Raw genomic sequence first — 19,275 nt, 5'->3', positions numbered from 1 at the left:
TGGAATGATGTGCTGATTTTTCAAGTCTAGTCTAGCGCAGAAATGGCCAACTTTAAAAGTTGGGAACGGAGGAAAGAGGTACACAGTATTAATCATGCACATTTTCACTATTCAAGACTCCTTGTTGTCTGTCCTGTATATCCTAACCTATTATTTGACGTCCACTGTTATTTGTTCTGACTTACCATGTAGATCCTTTGTGCAATTTTCATAAACTGGATTACTAGAATTCAGCTAAACCTCTTGAAGTTACTACCACATATCCTGCCTTTCTCTGCTTTTGTTCCCATGTTCCTCATCTGGAAAACTCCTCTGTCTCCTGCCTCTTATACCATCCCAGGATATCTGTGCACTGCCTGCCTTCCAAAATTCAATTCAAAAGCCACTTTCTCCAGGGAGGTTCCTTTGATCATCTCAGTTGGGAAGAGCCTCACCTTTCTTTGAACTTTGAGAGGATCACATATGGCTCTTATCATATTCTACTTTGTATTACAACTATGTCTGTTGCATCTCAGAGATGAGATTTAATGCTTTGCAATTGAATTTATTCTTTTTGTGCTTTTTACAGTATCTTCTGTAAGGTGTTCTGGATAGGTGAAAGAGTAAAAAGCCTTTTTTAAAGTTTTCATGTTAGTGCCTGGAAACAGGGGATCCAAACATGTTAGTAAGATTTAAAATGTTCAGAGTCAGGGGCTTATTTAGCAAAATGTTTTCATCCAATAATAACCACCGGGATCCTTCTAAATAGTAGCCCAGCTGGCACTAGCTTCCTCTGGTAGTCATTATACAAATTAGAATCTCATCTGAACTTGCCTTCTTGGCCATCTATTATAGTCAGTCGGCAGAGACTTAATACTTTTTCATTTTCTGTCAATCGTCCTCTCCTATCTCACCGTGCCCAACATGCTCATACGCATACTTTCTGTAGATGGGGACAGTCCGCCAGCTACTCTGAAATTTCAGAATTTTTATTTTGGGGGGAACAAGCAGCATGCATTCTTTTGGGGACTTTGGTTCTCTCAGTTCTTTGGGAATCTAGGTCTATTTGTGTAAATCATTTTTTGTTTGTATAAATGGTTAGCCCTGGGAGGGCAAGGTGTTAGGGCTTTCCTCAGGTCCTCCTGTTTAGGGATGCTGATTGGTTTTGGCAACCCTCTCCCCTCCCCTAGCCCACCCCGCACCAGGCAGGTGCACTGTTCTTGGCCTCTTCCATATTGGATAAATCATTTCTGTCCATATACAATATTATTGCGACATTCTATTCTCATCTTTTCTTCTCCCTGTTACTTGTGTCAGCATTATCTATTTTAGAGGGTAAAACCTTTGAGGATATGGATTATGTCTGTCAGCTTAACTCTGAAGAGTACTTAGCACTAAGCTAAATCTTACACATTAGTACTCACTAATAGCAATAGTGCTGGTTTTAATATTGGCTCATTTAGAGACTGCAGTTTGCCTACTCAGCCTTTGGAAAGGATGCCCAACTACTTCCAGCTTCCAGGAAGAAAACATTCAAGTGTAGTGACATTATGTGAACAAAAACAATGCCCTTTAAATTGTTACTATCTAAAATGAATTATTTTAGGATCAAGATAATAAAACATTAATACTCACGTAATGATGGTGACATCTAATTCATCCCTGAGGATGTTCAAGCAGTTTATGTAGCTCTGCTAATACACCACTGAAATAGAGCCAGTGACTGTATGGCTATACCAAACAGGGAGAGAAACTCAACAGTGTGTGCCCTGAGAGCCATTCATTCCCTGAGATTTCTATTTTCAGGTGTCATGTTATAATTTATTTCCTTAAGCCTCAGAATATGAAGGTATAAGATAAACTGGAAGGGAATTCTTGTTTGATTGTGTATCCAAATGTGATTTATGGAGCGGAAATGCTTATAACATGCTTGTTCTGAGTCTAGCTCACACCAAATTAACCCCAATTAATTTCTCGTGTAATTGGATAGAGAGGATGTAAAAGATCAGAAATGCTAAGCTAGATGAGTGGAATGTCCAATTTCAAACGTTTACACAGAAAGGCTTTCAATGACAAACTCTATTAGATTTAAGTGGAGAAAGAGGAGGAGGACATGTAGGGAGAGGAGGAACCAAATAAACAGTTCAGGTTTTTAGAAAGAACTTAAGTCTGCCTGTCTGTGTCTAGTAGAAAAGGCCATGTTGTAGCATAGCCAATGAATTCTGTTTGCTGTGACTTACCTAATTAAATTACTATACCCCTGTCACAGCCTGTCACTTAGTTCTTTGCAGAATGGTCTAGTTTCCCACCTTGGGTTGCAGTAGACTTGGTCATTATGTGGAGTCCAATAAGTGTTTTGTCTTTTCCTTGTCTGCAAGGCAGGTATGTGTATACACAGCCTAACCTTCTAGGCAACAAGTAGGGAAAGAGGAAGCTAACATAAGCCTTAGGGGATTGGGTTAATGAGGAAATGTATGGTTATGAAAGGCATTAGACGGCTTTAGATCTACGAGAGACACAGCTGCGGCTCATCAGCAAATGTTCTTTGGCTCTGACATGAGCTTGACTAACTTATGTCTACTGAACCTGCTGGGTTACATCCTGTAGAGTGTGCTTATAGTCCCTTTGTGTACTTTTACATTTTAAAACTTACCCTTAATTTATGAAAGAAGTGACTTGTATATGACATTTTTAAAAAGTTTAATTCTTTGAACATTATTGAAGATCAACTGTGTGCCAAGTATTCTTTTACATACTGGGACTCAATGAAGAATAGAACATGTTTCCACCCTTTAAAAAATGTTTATACTATTCAAGAAGAGCATGCTTATAGTGTAGTAAAAAGAACAAGAATCAGAAAAAGTCAGAAAACCTGTGTTTGAACAGCAGAAACATTGGGAAAAAACATCAGAGACCTTACACACACACACACACACACACACACACACTCAGAGTATATGATTTCAGGTAAGTCATTTAATCTTTAAGCCTCAGTTCCCTCATCTGCAAAATGGAGATAATATCTACTTGCCAGATACAGAAGCTTGAGTGAGCTAAGGGGTCTAAAGAATGTGATAAACTGTAAAGTGTCACTGAAAGATAAGTTAAAAATTGGCGAAACAAAAAGTACTGCCCCACATGAAAAGTTAATTGTATTTGAAATATCTCACTAAAAGGTATTTGAAGAATCATCTACATGATGGATTGCACGTAGTTGCTAAAGGCAAGGAGTTACTAATTACGTTACTTCTAAATTAACCAGTTCAGAAAACAGGAAGATGAGGATTAAAATTCATTATCTGGAATATTTTATATGAGGTTTTTTTTTTTTTTTTGAGATGGAGACTCTCTCTGTCGCCCAGGCTGGAGTGCAGTGGCATGATCTCAGCTCACTGCAAGCTCCAACTCCCAGGTTCAAGTGATTCTCCTGTCTCAGCCTCCCAAGTAGCTGGGATTACAGGCACACGCCACCATGCCCGACTAATTTTTGTATTTTTAGTAGAGGTGGGGTTTCACCACGTTGGCCAGGCTGGTCTCAATCTCCTGACCACAGGTGATCCACCTGCCTCAGCCTCCCAAAGTGCTGGGATTACAGGCATGAGCCACTGCACCCGGCTCTATTTTCATGAGTTCTTAAATAAAACTCATATAAAACTTTTGTGGGAACCACGAAAGAAGGAGAGAGGGAGAGGGAGAAGAGAAAAGAAAACTCGGCCTGCATCCGGGGATTCAAATAAAACTGTTTGGAGGAAGAATACAAAGCTCCAGTTGTTTTTGTAAAACTTGGGGTTGCCTGTCTAATATCTAAAGGAACCACTGTTTGAGTTGTAAATTCAGCACCTGATTTGCCAAACCTTTTCTCTCCGTTTCAATGTGGCCAGTTTGAACAACAGAAACATTGGGAAAATGCATAAGAAAATTTCAGCACTTTGCCAAACACATTTATTTTGAAGGACTTCAGATGGATTATAGGCATCCTATTTATTTGAATTAATCTATTTTCCCCTCTAAATATTAGAATTTTAGATACTGTATTAAAAGTCGCAACTGCTTTGGTTGGCAGTTTTCCATTGCCCACACTTTTAAAACTGCTTCATATCCCATGGTATTTTCAGGACCTCGTTGCCTACTTGCTCGACATCAATGGTATAAGTACCTTTATTACGCTACCAACTTCAGTTGCACTGTCTAGAAATGTTGTTCTTAGGAACAAACATATTCTTTAGTCATGACGAGCAATCAACATGAATTGAAAAGGCGCCTCCGAAGTCTTGGTGATCTTGCTCCTTTCGACAGTTACCACCCCTCCACTGAGATTCCCAGCTTTTCTGTTCACTTTGATCCTCTTGCAAAAAGCCCTCAAAATTGGCAGCTTCCATGACTCCATCTTCTAGAGGGTGGGTGGAATCAAGAGTGAACTTCAGAACCTTCTTTTTCTGTCCTCCTTCTCCCCATTCGCCACAAGCTTTTTCACGGGTTCCATGGCAGCAGTGGAGGTAGAAAGAGGAGATGGGCAGACTATGCCAAGGCAAATGGCCCCACTTGAGTTTTCTTAGAAGTGGATGCAATGTGGACCAACTGTGTTTAAAGCATGAGGCTTCCTTGTTTTCTCTTTCTTGGAAATATATTAGTAAGCTGTTCAAACAAATGAAAAATATGTGGAATACAACAACAAATGCTAAATAAGCGTATTTGAAAAGGTGTGAGTTTATTACATGTAGACCTTGTTCATAATTTCAAGTCCTAAGGAAATATAATCCAGTCAACAGGACCAGCAAATGTGTGTATTTGAGTAGGCCTTCTGAGTCGCCACAGTCCCAAATAGGAAATGAAAAAAAGCTGCCTTTACTGACTGTCAAAGATAGGGCTCACTAAATGAGTGAATGCTAATGTGTTACATGTGCTACTCCACCAAATTTTATTATTGTAAAAATAAAATTGAGCCCAGGAGTTCGATACCAGCCTGGGCAACATGGTGAGACCTTGTCTTTAGAAAATTAGCCGGGCGTGGTGGCCTGCACCTATAGATCCAACTTCTTAGGAGGCGGAAGTAGGAGGATCGCTTGAACCTGGGAAGTCGAAGCTGCAGTGAGCTGTGATTGTGCCACTGCATTCCAGCCTGGGTGACAGAGTGAGGCTCTGTCTCAAACAAAATTTTTTTGAATAATTGGAATTATATTATTTAAAAGGATAATATTTATTTATATTCTGATATCTGTCTGGCATCAGCTGTTGTCATACACGAGGTTGGAAATAATGACTGGCTTCTAGATAGCTCATCAGTTCATTTTTCTGAGCTTCTTGTGATTATTTTAGCCCTCAGCTGGACTACTGCTAAATCCCCATCGCAATAGGATCCCCTCTGATTCCTTGGTGAAGTGATGGTGATTTAAAAAAAGTAGTTTATACACAGACACAGTGATGGCACTAGAGATGTTGAATAGTTGTGATTACTTAGAAATTGCTCTCAAGATAGAACATTTGGAGGAATAATTAAAAAAAAGTATGCTGCTCTTTTTTTAAAAGCAGCTTTATTGAGATAGAGTTCATATACTACAAAATTCACCCTGATTATTTTTAAATAAAGGGAAAATATTAATAGGTGTCCCACTACAAACCATTTCCCCCTATTTTCAAGGATGAACAATAACAAATATAGATTTTAAATAATAAGATTATCTTTTCAGTATTATTACAGTGGCCTTTAGCATTTTAAAATCTACAAGCAAGCAAGGCTTCAGTGGACCATGCAGAATGTTGTGGTTCCCTGTGTTGGAGAAATATAAGTTTCTATGGGATAAACAAATGCTTGTACATGCTGGCCAGTTGTCAGAGTGAAATACCAAACAATTCCATTGTGGAGTGAGTGATAATCAGATTATAAAGAATTAAAATAAGAAAATACCTTTTGGATTGAAGGTAGAGAAGACCATGATAAAGATTATGCTCATTTCTTTTTTTCTTTTCTTTTTTTTTTTTTTTTTTTTTTTAGACAGGGTCTCGCTCTGTTACGCAGGCTGGAGTGCAGTGGCATGATCAGGGCTCACTGCAGCCTTAACCTCCCGGGCTCAGGTGATTCTCCCACCTCAGCCTCCTGGATAGCTGGGACTACAGGCATGCACTACCACACCCAGCTAATTTTTTGTATTTTTTGTAGAGAGGGGGTTTCACCATGTTACCCAGGCTTGTCCTCATTTCTTAATGAATCTTTGTTTTTTCCTTTAGAGCTGACTTAAACTTTTTTTTGTGAGAAATATAGCATCTATATAGAAAAGGTAGTTGAGCCCGAGAACCAGCATAGTAAGTAGTATAAAGCCAGCACCTTTGTAACTGCTACTTGGATGAAGAAATAGAACTGCTGGCCTCTTAGGAATGTGCCATATTTCTCCCTTTGATTATGACTTTCCCTACCTCAGTCCTCCAACCATGACTTTCAGGCTGATCATCTCCAAGTACACATATATACACACAATATAAAACCATATGTCTATATGTATAGTGTTACCACTTGAGTGTGTATCTGTAACCATTAAAGTTTAATGTTGCCTATTTTATAAGTGTGAAGAAATGAAATCAGGTGTTCTTCTTGGCTCAGCATCAGGTTTGTGAGATCCATTCATAGGAGCATGCAGTACATGGCTTGTTTTCATTGTAATCTAGTATACCATTTTATATATATATATATATATATATTTTTTTGAGACAGAGTCTCACTCTGTCGCCCAGGCTGGAGTGCAGTGGCGCAATCTCTGCTCACTGCAAGCTCCGCTTCCCGGGTTCACGCCATTCTCCTGGCTCAGCCTCTCCGAGTAGCTGGGACTACAGGCGCCCGCCACCACGCCCGGCTAATTTTTTTTGTATTTTTAGTAGAGGCGGGGTTTCACCGTGGTCTCGATCTCCTGACCTCGTGATCCACCCGCCTCGGCCTCCCAAAGTGCTGGGATTACAAGCGTGAGCCACCGCACCCGGCCAGTATACCATTATATGAACGTAAATATAAGTACTTGTTCATTTTATGGTTTATGGACATGTGGCTTCTACCCAGGTTTTTACCTGGGTAGAATGGCTTGCAGTTAAAATGAGCTTAAAATTTTCAGCTGTATTATGGTGAGGGAGAAAAAGATTTCAAATCGGGGCTTTAAATTTCAGCCAGACAGTCTACGTTGGGCAGTTTTCCTTTAACTGTGTCTGGAGCCTGTTCTGCTTTGGACATTAGGGTCTATAAAACCTGATATACATGGCGTGAATTTTTCAAAGTATGGTTCCTCTTTTGGCAGCATTAGCATAAAACATGTTAGAAATGTTGATTCTTGGGCCCCACCTCTGACCTACATTCAGATATCACACCTTGGACTGTATATTGTGTATGTTTGTGCTTATTCCAGTGACTGCCTTTGTTCAGGATACTTTTGGATCTTCCAGGTTGGAATCCATTCATGTCAGCACACACATGTGTACCCATGCAAACATACACTCCCACATTCCAATTATTTAGCAATCGACTCATTGCTCGTATTTGAAAAAAGTTAGCTTTATCAGTTTGAGTCAAATCTTTTGTTATTTTCAAAGATAGAATAAATATCCAAAAGAGAAAGATTTGCCAACATTGAAGATATTCAAAAGAATATGCAGAAGATTGAAGACCTGCTGAAGGAGGACCTGAAACAGGTTGGGCAAAACACCATTCCTAGAATGGAAGCTGCAGGGCCCTACGGAGAAAGCAGTACTGACTCTGGAGTTGAGCAGATGTGGGTTCAAACCCACATGTACATGTGACCAGCAGTGTCATCAAGGAGAGTTCTGCATTTATCTGAGCTTCAGTTTTCCTCCTATGCAAAGAGGGGATCACATCTACTACCAAGATGCAAAACAATTAGTACGAAATGACCGCTCACGGGGCCACATTTATACGGTGGATGCATTTTGGTCATATTTTGGTAACATAATCTGATGTGGCTGACTGTGTCATGGCTTCACACCTTTCATGCTTTGGACTTTTGTGCTTTCTGCAGGAACGATTCCAGGTGAAGAATCCTCCCCATACATACATTCAGAAGCTCAAAGGCTATCTGGATCCAGCTGTAACCAGGAAGGTAAGATGGATTTGTTTCCACTCTTTGTTGTTGTTTCCTTATTAGCGAGCAGAATCCTCCTGCATTGGAGGAGACCTTCCTTCCTCTGCATTAGAACCTCTGCCAGAGCCTCCACAAAAAACAGCCTTGGGAGACCAACAATGTAAGAAGACAAAGGAAAAAAAACAACCTTCTCACTTGAAGATGTGTATAAAAGTTCTTTCCTGACATGAGAGTCACGTACCTCTGATGGTTATTGAGTCACTGCTATTTCCAATTACATAGGGCAGTGAGTGCAGTCCAGAGGTGTTCAGGCCCCTAGAAGAGCAGGCTTTGCAAAGGGAATACTTGCCTTTCAGTTTTTTATGCGTTCCTGCATTTCCAGAGACCTTGAAAAATCACTGGGCCTTTGTCATCCCAGCTGTGCACTCACATCCTGTGTTGATGCTTTTAGCAGCTTCCCGCTGCCCCCCCAACCCCTGCCCCTGGCCTGAGAAGGTAAGGAGAGAATAGCTGATTCCATTCTCAACAGACTCTCCCCTTTTACAAACAAGCTCTGCTTTGTGCAGCCACACAATTGGTTTAAACTGATGCCTCGTGGTAAAGCATGTAGCCTGGCACGGCCCTGTGGGCCTGAGTCAGTCCTGGGATGTCTCAGGGCAGAGCTGTCCTTGCTCAAGATGGGTGAAGGGGTGCTTTACCAGATAGCATTTGTTTTTCCATTGACCTTCTACAACTTCTGCTTTTAAGGCTCCAGCGAAAATATCTCAGGCTGATTCTATCTGTTGTTTCAGTGTGTGATTCTTGAGAAAAGAACGGTATACTTTACCTAGTTAGCCACTGTTTCCAGGGCTCTTGATGCTTGCATTAAAAAAAAATTTTTTTTCTTTATTTTCTACTCTAACACTTCCTCCCCTCACCGCCCACCCCCCACCAAAAAAAAGAAAAAAAAAAAAAAAGTCCAGCAAAGGAGAACAGCTATTATTTCCTTTTGGAAGTTTCCTAGGCCTTCCTCTTACGGTTAATATGTAGACAAGGGGAAATAAAATCTAGTAGTGATGATGACAGTGTAGTGCAAAACTTCATCACTGGCTGTATGTCATATGTGACTTGAATGTGACACAACCTTCAATCCAGGAATGTACCTGTCAAAGTATCATGATACTTGTCCCCTCGTAAATGTGGCACACACATTTCTTTCTAAAAGACCTGTTGTCAGGTCCTACAAATGAGACTGTTGTTCAGTTCTTGTTAACTTCTCTCATTTCTCCCTTTCCCTAAGAATGTGGCAGTCTTAATTTCATCAGTTTAAAGAGTTCTGTAAAGGAAGATACACCCAGGCCGGGCACAGTGGCTCACGTCTATAATCCCAGCACTTTGGGAAGCTGAGGTGGGTGGATCACCTGAGGTCAGGAGTTCAAGACCAGCCTGACCAACATGGTGAAACCCTGTCTCTACTAAAACTACAATAATGAGCCAGGCGTGGTGGCAGGCACCTGTAATCCCAGCTACTCGGGAGTCTGAGGTAGGAGAATCACTTGAACCCAGGAGGCGGAGGTTGCAGTGAGCTGAGATTGTGCCATTGCACTCCAGCCTGGGCAAAAAGAGCAAAAAACTGCGTCTCAAAAAGAAAAATAAATAAATAAATAAATAGAGACACACCCATATACACAAAATACATCTCCAGACAGGTGTTTTTCTGCACTATTTCTTTGCAAAGGGACAGCAAGATTCTATTTTAGAATCAATTTCTAAAGGTTTTCTGAAATCTCCAAACTTGTAACCTTCAGGTTAGATGGCTCAGACCTCAGCATTGAGCCCTAATGCTCACCCTGAGCTGAGTGTGGCAGATGCTGATGTTTATACAGAAGACTGAGACCTTTCCTCATGCAGAATTCATCCTACCTCCAAAAAATTCCTTCCACATTTTTCCAGTTCTGAATAGAAAGGAAAAAATATGCACACTCTTCGAGAGTGCTGCTTAGGCCCCCACTTCCATACCCCACATGGAGGAAAATGCTTAGAAGGAAGAGGTGGGCTTCCTCCTGGCACAGTTCCAGTTTTCCTTTAGATCAGCTGTTTCTGGGTTTAGGCAAAGAGAACAAAGTGAAACAAAACAACAGATAAGCTTCCCAGAAAATGTTTTGCTTCCTCACAAATAATAAACTGGAGCAGGACATAAGATATCTGTTTGGGCCTTCATTCCCGACATTTCTGCCCTGGCCCATGTGCGTTCACCTGAATGGCCATTTTGGTCTGTGCCTTTCAAGATCAGTCATTCAGCTCAGAAAAAATAAAATGGATGGTGGATTAACCACCCCTGCTTTAGTAAGATTCTGTCAGGAGGAAATGATCTGTTCCACACAACATAATTGTAATGCTTAAAGCCTGGAAAAAAAGGAGATTTGTTGAAATACGACATGGCTTGCAGTTAAAATAAGCTTAAAATTTTCAGCTGTATTATGGTGAGGGAGAAAAAGATTTCAAATCAGGACTTTAAATTTCAGCCAGACAGTCTAGGTTGGGCAGTTTTCCTTTAACTGTGTCTGGAGTCCTCGAATACTTGATTTGTTAATCTTTTGTGCAAATTGAATAGAAGATACTTAATTTGCTTTTTTTAAAAACAATTTTTAAGCATTTTCTATTTAGATTTTCTTCTAAATAGTTTTAAATGAAACCTCTAGGGCAGGAAAGGAAGAACCTAAATTAGATATTTCTATGAACAGAACTCTCCAAACCAGCCTCCTTATTTAATACCAGGAAGTGATTAGTCTGTGTTTAAAGGAGTCTGGTCCTTTGCTGGCGCTGCAGTTGTGAGATGAAACCTATTGTAGGGCTCATCCTGGGCTCAGCTGCCTCTGTGGGCTCATCCCAGGCCTCCCTTGATGGGGAGGGAAGGGAGAATAGTACAGACCGCTCACGGATCCTCTCTGGCTCCCCACGGGCACATAATTTCTCTTCATGGTGTTTTAAAGCATTCTGGATACATTTTAGAAGTGCAAAGTGTTAGCACTCATTGTGTATATATTAGAGAAATGGACTCCAAGACTTCTCTGTGGCCCAGAATCTAGCCGAAAATTGAGCCTTTCCTAAGATGATGTAATACAGGAGTAAAGTCAGTTTAGTTTGCCTCCGTTATCAGGCAGTTGCAGAAGGGTAGTGCCTAGGTAGCATAGTCAGTGCCCAAAAACGTTAGCGCTTCTGCTGTTATTATTACCTCATCGTGTTTTGATTTAGTTACCTGGTTTCGATACGTAGCTCTTGGCCCTTCATTGGACCCTCTTTTATACTCTGCTATGTCCTCAGTACTATGCTGGGTGCCCTTGTGCCTGATGGCATATGTAAGGGATGACCTTGCCCTGAGGAAGCAGAAGGCGGCATTAGGGGCTGGGTGTTAGTTCCTTTGTGTTGCTATAAAGAAATACTTAAGGCTGGGTAATTTATGAGGAAAACAGGTTTATTTTGGCCTACAGTTCTTTAGGCTGTACAGGAAGTGTGGTGCTGGCATTTGCTTCTAGTGAGGGCTTCGGGGTTTACAATCATGGCGGAAGGCTCAGGGGGAGCAGGCGTGTCACATGGTGAGCAAGAGGGAGGAGGTACCAGCCTCTCTTAAACAGCCAGATCTCACAGGAACTCTTAGGAGTAAGAAGCCACTTATTATTGCGAGGACAGCACCCAGCAGTTCAGGCGCTATCTGCCCCTATGACCCAAATACCTCCCACTAGGCCCACCCCCAACATTGGAGGTCCTATTTCAACGTGGGATTTGGAAGGGACAAATATCCAAAGTATATCAGGGGCCCAGCAGAAGCAAAGGCTGCAGTCAGAAGTGCACACAACACAGAGCTTGGAAGGCTGAGTTATTTTCTGACAACCACCTGTGCAGGCAGCCTGAGACTTAGGACTCTGACATGGGAGTGGCCACATTGAGCAGCCAGCACATCTGGAAATGGTTGCCTTAGCTGTGTGACCAGAGACCCTAGAATTTTTTTTTCTCCTTTCTCTTCCCTTCTCTATATACACAGCAGACTGCCTGCTCCGTCCTACTGACTCTCCTCTACTCTATTCCTAATTTTTAGCTCTAAGGAAGAGTTTAAAGAGAGAGAATACCTTTAGCTGCCCATCCTGCACTACTTGCCCCCATTCTTTTTTTTTTTTTTTTTTTTTTTTTTTTTTGAGATGGAGTCTTGCCGTGTCACCCAGGCTGGAGTGCAGTGGCATGATTTCGGCTCACTGCATCCTCCGCCTCCCGGGTGCAAGCAATTCTCGTGCCTCAGCTTCCCGAGTAGCTGGGATTACAGGCTCGTGCTACCATGCCTGGCTAATTTTTGTACTTTTTAGTAGTGACGGGTTTTCTCTGTGTTGTCCAAGCTGGTCTCGAACTCCTGACCTCAGGTGATCCACCCACCTTGGCCTCCCAAAGTGCTGGGATTACAGGCATGAGCCACTGAGCTTGGCCATTACTCCCTTTTCAAGCCAAGTACTGTGCTGAGCCTCCTCATTGCTGGGAAGTGGTCTAGGAAGCTCTGGGGTTGGGTGTCCTCCAAACTCTCAAGTATGCCACCATTTGTTAGGCCTGTTTCAACAGAAGAGGGGAATGCCTCTCTTTTTTCCATCACATTGGGGATATTTTTATTTCCTATTTCTTACTATACCTGGATTCTGGAAACCTGACATGGTCTTTTTAGATTGTCTTGGGAATGGCATTTATGGAGGAACTGTGAGACTATCTGCTTCCTTGGGGGCTCTGCTTAGAAGCAGCTGGTGGGGAAGCCAGGGGCTTTCAGAAGAAGATGACAGGGTAACAGGAGCCTGCTGTGCTGAGCTTCAGGCCTTCATGGGCCACCAAGTCCCAGGTGTGAGCGTAGCTCTTGCCACCCCACATTCTGGAATCCTTACTTCCATCCTCCTTCCTTTTCTTCTTGTCCTTGGAGCTGAAGGACTCTGTGTCCACTGCAATTGTGGCAGCAGAGGAAAGAGGTCCTTATATCCTGAGCCAGAATTCTCAAAGCTCTTTCCTATAAACAGTGTGACATACAGGTGGTTCAGGTTCGTAGCACAGATAGCCTGGAACTCCGCTTAGGAGGTGCTGACATCAAGTTTTCTTCCTTCAAAGTGGCCTGAGACTGTCACTTTAAATAAATATTTCTGTAGGAAAATGTGTTCCAAAGGACTGATGTGCAATGTAGCCCATTGATATCTTGGAAACGATTTAGGGTCAAGAGGCTAGAGAGGTGTATATTAACACATTTACTTTCAGAGGTGGATTCAGTGAAGAAAGAAGCCCCGAGGGAGTCCTGGAAGGGTAGGTGGGATTTTAACAGGCAAGGGAATGAGGAAGGGCAGTTCATGTCAGGAGGGTGGTGTGCTCTGGAGGAAGGACCCTCTAAGTGAGGAATAAGGGGCAGAGGTAGCTCTGCATGTTTATTTTTGCAACGTGTTAGGTCACGCAGAAAAAAAATTAACATAGCAGGCCTGAGACTGCTATGCTTAGTAAAGGGCCTGCTTGCAAGGTTGGCCCTTGGCTGGCATCTGGGAACTTGTGTTTGACGGGGGAAAGTTCCTACCATTTCCTGATAAGAATGTTTCCCTGTGCCTAAACTGTTTATGAGAACAACATGGCTTATGCTGAATGCCTCTTTTCTTTCTGGGAGTCTGAATTCCTGTTATGTACTGGGCAGAGAGTTGCCTATTAAACCAGCTCCCAATAAGAACCTGGCCACTGAGTCTCTAATGAGCTTTATGCATGTTGTCATTTGTGTCTCCTCGGGGAGAGGACTCCTGGAAGATTGCACCTGGTTTCCTGCACATTTTATCCCATGCACCTTTTCTCTTTGCTGATCTTGCTTTCTATTCTTTTGCTGTAATACATCATAGCCACGGGTATGACTGTATGCTGAGTCCTTTGAGTGCTCCTAATGAATCATGGAAACTGGAGGTAGTACTGGGGTCCCTGACCCATAGGAATATTGGTGAATATTGTTGTGTGTGTGGGGTAGGGAAATAAAATCTACTTACTGAAAGGCACATTACGTAAAACAAGGAATTTTGTAGTCCTTTCTCAGTAGCTAATTTTCATGGTGAGGAAAATTTGTGTGCTCTGCAACCAAAAAAGTGAGGGAAGCCCATTTTAGAAGTGAAGATATTTTTCATATTGTGTTAAATTTATTATAACTAAGCTTCACTTATAGCAGTTGCTAAAATATTTTGTGAGAATATGTGTTCTTGAATTATAGAAATTCAGACGGCGTGTTCAAGAATCTACACAAGTGCTAAGAGAACTGGAAATTTCTTTAAGAACCAACCACATTGGGTAAGTACACCCCTTTAACATCTTAGCTCTAAAGCTTTTGGACACTTTACAAAGTAACTGAATCATATCCAAAGAATTGAGCTTCCTTGTGGGTCATTATAAATTAAAAGACTGAGGTTTTAGTAGATGAAACCTTTGTTAGTACTCAAATTACTTACTGCCCAAGAATCAGCAGAAGCAAGACAGATAGTCCTTGATTTGGAATTCATAACAATTCTATATTTCTTTGAGCGGGTGCAGTAAATGTGGACACTTGGTTTCATGTGTGCATGACAATTCTCTGGCAAATCAGAAACCCCCAATAGTACATGTAGACTGAGATCTTGGAAAATCTCTAAGCTTTTACTGTAGTTCTCCAAGTTGGTTAGTTGAAGCTGCTTTATTTCCCTTTTGTTAATTCTCTAGAGTTTCTGGCCAGAAGGGGACGGAAGCTGGAATAATGTCACTTGACTCACCTCGTTGCACTCAGACACATTCTCAGTCTCTTTTTCATACATCTCAAAACCTCAGGACCATGAAGTGTAAATCCACTCTGGGAAAATAAAGTTCAGGGAATCTATGCACTAAGCATTCTGAGTTTCTTTCAGGCAACAACTTGGTGCTTTGCCTCAGGCAAGAACAGCAATATTATATTCTCCCTTACCCCTCGGTGGCCAAATTGTACTGTGTGTTAAAACAAGATGGCTTCTCTCTGAGGCAGAATGATATCAGGTATCCTATTTTGTAGCCCTCCTTCTGCCCAAAGCACCTGTGTAACATTGGGCAAGCTGTTTAACCCCTTTGGTTTTGATTCTTTGAGCTTTACAATGAGAGGACTATCGACTTTTAGATCTTTTAGAATTTTCCCATGACATTCTTTGCAAGTCTATTGGAAATGAATTTTGATGTATATATATTGCACTTTAGTTTTACAGAGTATCCTGTAACATACAGTAAGTTCTGTCTCATTGATAGTTCTTCTTGGAAACCATGAGTTTAAGTGAAATAATGTTGTTATAAAACGTTTTCCTCCCCTCATCAATGTCATAATGAAATAATGTTATTTGAGGTTAAGTAAGGACTTGATGTGGATTTATTATGTAGATAAAAGTTTACTTCAGACTGCTGTAAGCCATTCAAATGGTTAATTAGCATAGTTATTTCAAAATAAACTTTTAGAAATTGTAGAAATGCTATTGTGATTGATAGGTGATGGAACTTGGGTGAGAATGTTCATTTTTTAAATGATAACCAGCAGGTTTTTCACCTTGAGAATGAAATATTCAGAAAATGAATTAATTCTAGACTTTGTCCCTGAAAATGGGCTATAGAACAAAGAATCATAGAGTCATGATTTTAGAACTGGAAGAGAGATTAAGAATTGCCTAATGCCTCGTTTTACAGATTAAAAGAATTAAAGACCAGAGAAGGTGAGTGATTTGCACAAAGTCTACAGCTGTAGAGCCAGGTGCTTTGGCTCAAGTTGCTCTGTTGCTTTTCCTGTATGACTTATGCTGGCAGCCGTTTCCCTGAAAGTAAATAAGATTATCAGGGATCTGGGATCAAAGCAATGAGGCTTGTCTGCTGGGGATGAAGATGGTGGTAGTTTAATACTTTTGGGCATTTAGACTCAGGACATTTAAATACTTTCCAATATTTATGGATCAGGAGCTAGATTCAATTTTGTTTGGTCCAACCCTTTGCCTTTGGCCCTTTTAATTGAAAATGGTGGAATGAACTGCAGCCAGGATTTCTACAAATTGTCAGAAAGCATTTCTTAGGCTGGGTGTGGTGGTTCACGTCTGTAATCCTAGCACTTTGAGAGGCTGAGGCGGGTGGATCACCTGAGGTCAGGAGTTCGACACCAGCCTGGCCAACATGGTGAAACCCCATCTCTACTAAAAATACAAAAAATTAGCCAGGCATGGTGGTGCATGCTTGTAGTCCCAGCTGCTTGGGAGGCTGAGGCAGGAGAATCACTTGAACCCAGGAGGCGGAAGTTGCAGTGAGCCGAGATCATTCCACTGCACTCCAGCCTGGGTGACAGAACAAGACTCCATCTCACCGAAAAAAAAAAAAAAAAAAAAAAAAAAAAAAAAAAGCTTTTCTTTAAGCATTGTGGAAGTACTGTGAAATTGACCATCAAATACAAAAGGAAGATGATCATTTCCAACACAAACTTGGCTGAATAGAAGAACCTTGGTTGGGTTGAAGCCAGTGCAGTCTGCAAGCAATTGGAGTGGTTTGTTGTTGAGGATACTATAGGCATGTTGAAAGATTCTTAGATTTCTTTCATCCTTACCAGGTGAAATTTTCCCTTGCCCACCACCTATGTGAGGTACTCTGAAAGCTTTGGCTTTAGCAGCAGAAAAATTCATGGAGATGCATTGTCTGATTGTATGCAACCAATCACTAGCATAAACTTACGTGAAGTAAAACCACACAACCAGATTGTGACCATCTTGCCTGTTCTGAAAACCCAAACCTGAACTCGCTCTTTGTTATGTAAACTAACTGGCTTGATCTCACTTGATAGGGATATCTTCTGAAAAATTACTCAATAATGATGAAAATAATCAGTTACTAAAATGAAGAATTCTTGGAATGCAAGGTGCTATATAAGGAAGCCATATATTTTATTGTACTGTTTAAAATACTGTAATAGATAATTCAGGGCTGAGTGTGGTGGCCCATGCCTGTATTCTCAGTACTTTGGGAGGCCGAGGCAGGAGCCCAAGAGTTTGAGAGCAGCTTGGGTAACATAGTGAGACCTTGTGTCCACAAAAAAATAAAATAATAGCCAGTCACAGTGGCACGTATGTGTAATGCCCGGGATGCTGAGGCAGAAGGATCAATTGAGCCCATGAGTTCGAGGCTGCAGTGAGCAGCCACTGCAGTCTCTGAGTAACAGAGTGAGACCCTGTCTCAAAAAATAAAAATAAAAAATCAGTGCCCATTTGCTCAAATTTTTGCTATGCCCCTTTTTAGTTATTTGACCTTAGATAAGTTATGTAAGTTTTCTGTACTATGTGACCCAAGTTAAATTCTCATTGATAAAATTAGTATAATACTTACATCATAGGAATATTGTAAGGATTAGATGACATAACTTATAAATGCCTAATAAAGGGTCTGAAACATAATAGTTACTCAATATATGATAGTTGTTTGTTATGCTTGTTGCAAATAATTATCTGCAGTATTCAATAGTATTATGTATCTCTAAGGATATGTATCTCATATATATCTCTAAGGAATTCCCTAAGGCAGAGAGTATTATCATCTTTATCTAAAATGATCCTGACACCCAGGAGATTATGATACTCAGAAATTAAAAAGGAGGGATTACATTTACAATCTACTTGTCCTAAAAAAAATTGTTCTGGGCACATGCTGGCTTTTCAAGGTTAAAGACTTGAGCTTTACCTAGATAACATTCTGAGCTGCAGCTTTGTCAAGCAAAACACTTGTTCTGAGTTTTGATATAAGCCTAAAACTCTATAAATGGAACAATCTTCTGAGAAAGAAAATTAATTTTCTTTGAGTCAAATTGAAATAAGAATTGGACTAGAAATAATCCCATTCACTTACTGTTAGGAACTATAATAATAGAGAAGAATTGCATTATGACTTATCTAAGCTTTTGATATTACTTGAAATACCCTTGAAATGATCCACATAGTGTTAGAATACACTGGCCATGCAGTGTGAGTAGGCAGATGCCATGGTGCTTAAGATGTCAGAGTGATAGGATTTAAATGGTGGTGAGGGTGAACTGGACAGATTTACCAGCTTTATTCTATGGAACTGATGTGTACGCTGTCTCTCTTTGCAGGAAATTTATTGTAGTAAAGCTGCCTATAATGATAGAAAATTACTTTTCATCCTCAGTGCAAGGTCACAGAAGTTCTGAAAGATGCTCATTTCACTTTCTCATCATGGTGTAGAGAGAACAGGCATGAGATTGCAGAAGGAATGTGGCAAGTTGGCAAGGAGGGTAAGGAGGTTTGTAGAAAAGGGAAGATGCTGAGGAACTGCTTAGTTAATGTCATCTTCTCTCCTGCCTGCCAGACTCCTTTATGAATCAGTGCTGGCTGAGACAGGCCAAAAGAAGAAAGACAGGAGAGTGACAAAGGCTGCTTTTAACATGCATACAACATGTATGGGTGTGTATGTGTGTATCAAGCTGCCTTATGATTAACTTATTCCTAGATGGTACTTTTTTGGAAACCATCAAGGTTATAATCATTTTATCATTTATTAAGCATGGTGTTAGGTACTTTACGTTTGTTATTCTGTGTATTTCCTACAAAAATCTTATTGACCATTAGCCCTGAATCCCTGTTTTACGGATGAGAATACTGAGGGTCATCTATTAAGTACCTCGCTCAATTCCACACAAGTTAGAAGCACCGAGATTTGAGCCTAGATATGGTCACTTCTAAAATTTGTTACTAAACCAGCAATTTTCACATTTTTTTTTTTTTTTGGTTTTGGAATGCCTTTATACTTTTAAATTATTTTTGAACCCCAGTAAGCTTTTGTTTAGATGTGTCAAATCTATTAATGTTTACAATATTAGAAATTAAAACTGATAAATTTTAAACATCTTTAATAAAATGTAATATTTAATAACATTTAATTTAAATACATAAATATAAAATAAATGTTATATATTAACATAAATATTAATACATTATAAATTAAATGACCTGTTTTATGAAAAATATTCTTCAAATCCAAAAAAAAATTGGTGACAAAGGCTGCATTGGTTTAATTTTTGCAAATCTCCTTAGCATCTGGTTAATTGTTGGCAGCTAGATTCTCCTATCTGAGTCAACATTCAGTTTGTTGTGATCTGTTTTGATTGATGTATATGAAGAAAATTGGGTCTTATACACACTTAGAGATGAGTTTTTTTTAATGGTCTTTT

At 40.5% G+C, this 19,275-nt stretch overlaps 1 protein-coding gene across 10 annotated transcripts in view; it reads left to right on the top strand.

Annotated features, from left to right (window-relative positions):
* The window catches only part of FMNL2 (formin like 2), a 315,819-nt gene that overhangs the window by 198,814 nt on the left and 97,730 nt on the right, over positions 1–19,275 (top strand). For all 10 annotated transcript variants that reach the window (XR_004026384.1, XM_030796004.1, XM_030796008.1 and 7 more), the window contains exons 3-4: positions 7,992–8,072; positions 14,287–14,363. Coding sequence is in view for 9 of the 10 variants with exons in the window: in XM_030796004.1 (XP_030651864.1) it covers positions 7,992–8,072; positions 14,287–14,363 (158 nt within the window). In the remaining variant the exon portion in view is untranslated. The remainder of the gene's footprint in view (positions 1–7,991; positions 8,073–14,286; positions 14,364–19,275) is intronic.

This window comes from Nomascus leucogenys, chromosome 17 (genome assembly GCF_006542625.1).
Source record: "Nomascus leucogenys isolate Asia chromosome 17, Asia_NLE_v1, whole genome shotgun sequence".
Lineage (NCBI taxonomy): Eukaryota > Metazoa > Chordata > Mammalia > Primates > Hylobatidae > Nomascus > Nomascus leucogenys.
This window is presented reverse-complemented; position numbering and strand designations above follow the sequence as displayed.